The 5,850-nt window shown below is 47.1% G+C and overlaps 1 protein-coding gene across 1 annotated transcript in view; it reads left to right on the top strand.

The window, feature by feature from the left end:
• The first annotated feature begins 1,860 nt into the window (after positions 1-1,860).
• LOC112115269 (serine protease 27-like) overlaps positions 1,861-5,850 on the top strand; it is an 8,374-nt gene continuing 4,384 nt past the window's right edge. Inside the window, exon 1 of the mRNA XM_024212303.2 lies at positions 1,861-1,942. Coding sequence (XP_024068071.2) covers positions 1,861-1,942 — 82 coding nt within the window. The remainder of the gene's footprint in view (positions 1,943-5,850) is intronic.

Below are 5,850 nucleotides of genomic sequence, written 5' to 3'. Positions count from 1 at the left end.
AAGGCGTTTAGCTGAGCATTGTCATAGCATACCAGAGTGATAATATGTATGGTATTAGTATGCATTCTAGTAATGTAACTAGAATATTTCTTATAGAATACCAAAGTATTTTATGCCCTATTAAGTGCACCATGCTGATAGTGAACTTAATAGTGGAATACCAGAGTATTATTGTTCAGTACTATAATAAAGTAATTGGAGTACTGCTCCACAGTACCAGATTGTCTTTAGAGAACCTACAAAGAATACTACAATATTACTGAGCTTTTGTATGGTACCAGTAATCTAACTGGGTATTACAAGAGTACTTTTGCATGGTACTACAATAACTGGACTATTACTCAGGAATACTGAAGTATATTTTGTAGTCCTATTAAGATTGCTACCATACTAGTCATCTTACTGGAGGATTACTTTAAAATATCAGAATACTGTACCTTTTCTGGCCCTGATTATAATACTGGACTGAAGCATACCAGAGTACATTTTAAAGATCTAAGAATATTTCAGTACCAGTGAGCTTTCTGGGGTATTACTATAAAATACTAGAGTACACTTTGTAGCCCTATGAGAAGTACCACAGTCCTGGCGATATTACTGGAATATTACTGTAGAATAGCAGAATACCTTTGCAGCTCTGTTTAGTATTATTCTACCAGTGAGATTGCTGGACTAGTAGTATAATATACCAGAGTATCTTTCATGGCTGTGTTAAGAGTACCAAACTCCTGGTAATCTTATTACTTAAAATACCAACGTACTTTGTAGAGACCTATAAACAGTGAAAATACTAATGATCTTACTGGAGTATTCCCATAGAATACAAGAGTACCTTTTGCACCTCTCTTGAATATTACTGTATCAGTGAGCGTGCTGGAGTATTACCACAGAATACCAGAGTACTTTTTGTAGTCCTTTTAAGGCTACAATAATATGGGTGATCTAACTAGAGTATTACTGTAAAACACCAGAATACCAACTGTAGTTCTCCTAAGAGTGCGACAGTTCTGGTTGTCTTACTGGAGTATTACAGCAGAAAAGCAAGGAATTCTTGGTATCTCTGTTAAGAGCATTTATGTTATCAATGAGCTTGTTAGGCCATTACTCCAACATACCAGAGCACCTTCGGTAGTCATAATTAGAATACCACAGTGTTAGTATTCTTACTGGAATAGTACTGTAAAATACCAGAATACCTTTTGTCATCTTAATACCACAGTACTAATATTCTTCCTGGAGTACTACTGTAAAAATACCAGAGTACCTTTTGCAGCTCCATCACATATCACCACACCAGTGAGCTTGCAGGAGCATTACTGTGCTATACCAGAACACCTTCTTTAATACAATAAAATAATAAATAATAATAAATAGTAATTAATACTATCACAGTACTTGTATTCTTACTGGAGTATTACTGTGAAGAACCTCAGCACCTTTTTGCAGCTCCATTTATTAATACTGCACCAGAGGGCCGTGTTATTATTGGCAAGGCATTGCCTCTGACACCTCAACCCACAAACTGGGGTCACCCTGGGGTGCCAGCAGCAGCAAAGGAGGGAGTCCAGGGAAGGGGGGCTCCAGAGAAAGGGGGAGGAGCAAGAGAGGAGAATTGAGGGAACAACTGGTGCACATCTGGCAAGCGGCAACAGGGATGCTTGGGAAGAAGGAGGGACATGTGCCAACGTCTGCTGAACCTGTTGGTCAACATTCTAGGCAGACTAACTGGCTGGATATAAACCGCGTTGGGGTGCACACCCTTTCCTGGCTGGGTGCATCGCCCGGTGGCCTGGCTGCCTCTCTCTCTGGGAGCTTTGGAATCCCCTTTGGGTTTAGTGATTGGTGCCGCTAACAAGCAGTATGGAGGAGCGGCGAACCAAGGCCAGCGGGCTGAGCTGGGCAAGGAGAATGGGGTCCCTGATCCTGCACATTGTGCTGATGGGTAAGAGAGTCCATCTGTCCGAGTGATCTGCTTACAGAGAGGGAGTGGGGAGGAGAGAAGCAGGACTCCTGGGTTCTATCTGCCACTCTGGGAGAGGAGTAGAGTCGGGTCTAGTGGGCTGGAGCAGGGGAGCCAGGACTCCTGGCTTCTACCCCTAGCTCTGGGAGGGGAATCTCATGGGCTAGAGCTGGGAGGCTGGGAGCCCGGATTCCTGGGTTCTATGCCTGGCTCTGGGAAGGGGAGTGGGGTCTAGTGGTTAGACCAGGGGGGCTGGGAGCCAGGACTCCTGGGTTCTGGCTCTGGGAAGGAGAGTGGGGTCTAGTGATTAGAGCGGGGGGGGCTGGGAGTCAGGACTCCTGGGTTCCATTCATAGTTCTGTGAGTCAAGGGTGGGATGTGTCCATTTTATCTAAAGTATTCCCTGCACTGTGGCAAATCTGCAGCCTCCTGTTAATTGTTGTTGCTGGTGGAGTTGGTATAATTAACTTCCTGCCTTGGCCGAGGGCTAGAGAGACGGGGTCCTGGCAAGTCTGTTACCCTTCTTCTGACTCTGTGTCCGCAGCAATCACTGGTTGCAAAATTGCCATCAATTTGCAGTGTCTGGGTTGTTCAAATGTTTTGGTCAAAAAACTGCAAAATGCTGGGTCAAATAATTTGTGATGGAAAAATCCATGCTTAAAAAAAACTTGTGATCCAAAAATTGCCACGGTCTGGGTTAAAAAATGCCAAATTCTGGGCAGAAAAAATATTTCCGGAGGAAAAAAACAGAAAAATCTGTGTAAAAAAATATTTAAAAATGCAAAAATCTGGGTTGAAAGATATTTTCGGTGGGGCAAACATTTGCCCAGAAATACTAAAACTTGGATAACAACAATTGGGATTGAAAGGGGAACTGGTCAAAAAAAATTGGTGGTTTGGGGAAAAACCAGTAATTTGTCTAAAAAAAACCTACTAAAAGCTAGGTCAAACATTTTGGGGTCAAATATGCAAAAATTGTGGTTGAAAGAGGACCCGGTCCAAAAATGCAAAAATCAAAGCCGTTTAGTGGGGAAAAGAAACCAAGATTTGTCAAAAAATACTAAACTCTGGGTCAAATGTTTGAGTTGAAAATGTAGCTGGATCCAAAAATGCCATCACCTGGGCAAAAAAAAGGTTTTGTGCAAACATGCAACATGCTTTTGGTTAAAATAATGCAAAAAAAAAAGTGTATTTTTTTATTTTGGCACAAAAATGGGTTAAATTGTAAGAACTGTCCTAAATCTGTATCCATAGCAAGCGTGCTCCAGTGTGGCTCTTTTCATACACAATCGAAATCATTTCGTTATTTCTCCGGCCTCTTTCACCTTTTGCTAGCAACCTTCATATTGCGTTTCAAGTCCTCCCTTGTCTATGCAACTCCTCCCTAGTTAGAATCACCTGCAGATTTAAGTCAGACTCTGGTTACATGCAAACACTGTGCAGCTGTTTCCCAGCTGCTCCACCCCAGAGGTGGCTGCATTGTGGCCCTGGGCCAGCCATCCTTGTGGGCCTGTTCCCCAGCTGCCCTGCCCGAGATGTGGCTGTCTTTCTCTCAACGTCTGCGTACCCCTCCCCCCATATTTTAAGCCTCTCTCCTAATCAAATGAAGCAGCTGGCACAAACTTTTTAATCCCGTCCCATCGGGCACGGCACAGACACACAGGAAGAGACAGTCTCTGCTACAAGCAGAGGACAAGCTACACAGAATCATGCTCCCCATTTTATAGAGGGGGAAACTGAGCCCCAGAGCAAAGCATGGACTTACCCACAGGGAATCTTTAGCAAAACGGGGAATAGAACCCAGGAGTCCTGGCTCCCAGCCCCCAGTGTTCTAACCCACTAGACCCGGGGATAGAACCCAGGAGTCCTGGCTCCCAGCTCCATCCCCCACCCCTGCTATGACCACTAGACCCCACTCCCCTCCCAGAGCTGGGGAGAGAACCCAGGAAGCCTGGCTCCCAGCTCCATCCCCCACTCTGACCACTAGACCCCACTCTCCTCCCAGAGCTGGGGATTGAACCCAGGAATCCTGACTCACAGCTCCCCCTGCTCTAACCACCAGCCCCCACTTCCCTCCCAGAGTTGGGGATAGAACCCAGGAGTCCTGCCTCTCTCCTGAAGTGCTCCAGAATTATGTGAGGGGAGAAAGTTATCCCGTTGGTCTCTCCTCCATGCCCCTCAGCCAATGCCTGACCTGCCCACACACTCCAGCCGAGCCGTGCCAGGCGAACAGCTCTGCCCGCCGGGACCCCAGCGAGGCCAGGCCTGGAAGATAAGGTGGGCACCGTCTTCCCGAGCGCTCATCCCCCGGCCCCGGGTGCAACCAGCCGGCAGAACTCCATGCCTCAGGGGGAGTTCTACAGCTGGGCTGTTTAATTGGCTAATGAGGGACCGCTGTAATTCTTAATGAGCCACTGCCCGGGCAAGCCTGGCAAAAGGCGACATCATTCATGTGGGCCGTGTGGCTGGAGTAATTGGGTCTCAGGGCACTGGTAGCTGGCTTACACAATGCCAAGGAGTGGGAGGGAGGAGACTTGATGAAATGATAGATGGGGGGCAGAGATGGGGGCGGGATCCAGGGTAGATGGGCCACTGGGTCTCACCTGGGGTGGCAGAGATGGGGACGGGATACCAGGGTAGATGGGCCTATGGGTCTGATCCGGGGTGATAGGGATGGGGGCGCAATACCAGGGTAGATGGGCCTATGGGTCTGACCTGGGGTGGCAGGGATGGGGGTGCAATACCAGGGTAGATGGGCCTATGGGGCTAATCCGGGGCGGCAGGAAGGATTAAGGATGCCGGGGTGTGGCTAGCCCAAAGATGCTGGGCCTGTTACGACACGAAGGCAGAACCGCATTCCACGGTGCTGGAGCTCCTTCACTTCCTTCTCCCTAATCCCGGATAATCGCCACCCCGTAATTAAACATGGGAACATGAAGCCAGCTGTGATGTGCCTGCTCGGCTCCCATCCCGGCCCTGGAATGTGGATCTGCCTCTGGGAGCAGCCGGGGAACAGCCCTAGGGCCGAGACCCTCAATCTCAGGACCGTCACAGCGGGGTGAACCTGAGGCAGGGAGCTGCTCAGAGTGTGACCAACATAGCAGGGCTGTCTGAGTCTGCCGGGAGCCTGAGCCGATTGCTCCAAGAAGCCCAAATCAGAGCTGGGTGGGAAACAGTTTTCTGACCCTCAAATATTTTCCAAAAAAATTTCCCAGCTGAAACATCAAAACCCTGACGATATTAAGGAACTGAAAAAAAATATTTTTCATATTGGGTCAATCAAAAAGTTTCTTTTTGATTTCCACTTTTTTCTGAACTTTTTTTCTTCCCCTCTTCTTCCCCCCAGCTCATTTCCTTACATTTCAAAAATCAAAATCTGTTTGAGGCAGGAAGTTTTCTGTCCAAAAATGTCCAAATCAAACTTTTTGGCCGGCTCAAAAGACTTTTTTTTTCCCCCCCTCAACTTTTTCTCAGCTGGGGAAATTTGGCCAGCCCGCCCCTGTTTCGCGAAGAGTTCCCGTTTCGACAAATGGGCATATGTTGATGGGAAAAAAACAAATGTTTCCAACTAACTATTCAAAAGTCGGATGGCAAATAAAAAGAACCCCACATTTTATTATTTTTAAAAATCTCTTGATTTTTATGAGCTCATCCTTGCTTGGGGACTTGGCTCTTGATTTTGAACACTTAAGGCCGGCAATGTTTTATGGAATTGTCTATCTATGAAAGGTGGAAGTTAGCAGAGAATGAACATCTGGTGCTGAGATGCAGCCACCTCTGGAGTGGGGTAGCTGGGGAACAGCCGCACATGGATGGCTTGACTGGCACTGAGATGCAGCCACTGCTGGTGTGGAGCAGCTGGAGAACAGCCACACACAACACTGCACAGGA

This window comes from Terrapene carolina, unplaced genomic scaffold (assembly GCF_002925995.2).
Source record: "Terrapene carolina triunguis isolate 2854851 unplaced genomic scaffold, T_m_triunguis-2.0 Scaffold423, whole genome shotgun sequence".
NCBI lineage: Eukaryota > Metazoa > Chordata > Testudines > Emydidae > Terrapene > Terrapene triunguis.
Note: the sequence above shows the minus strand (reverse complement) of the source record. Positions and strands in the feature narration are given on the sequence as shown.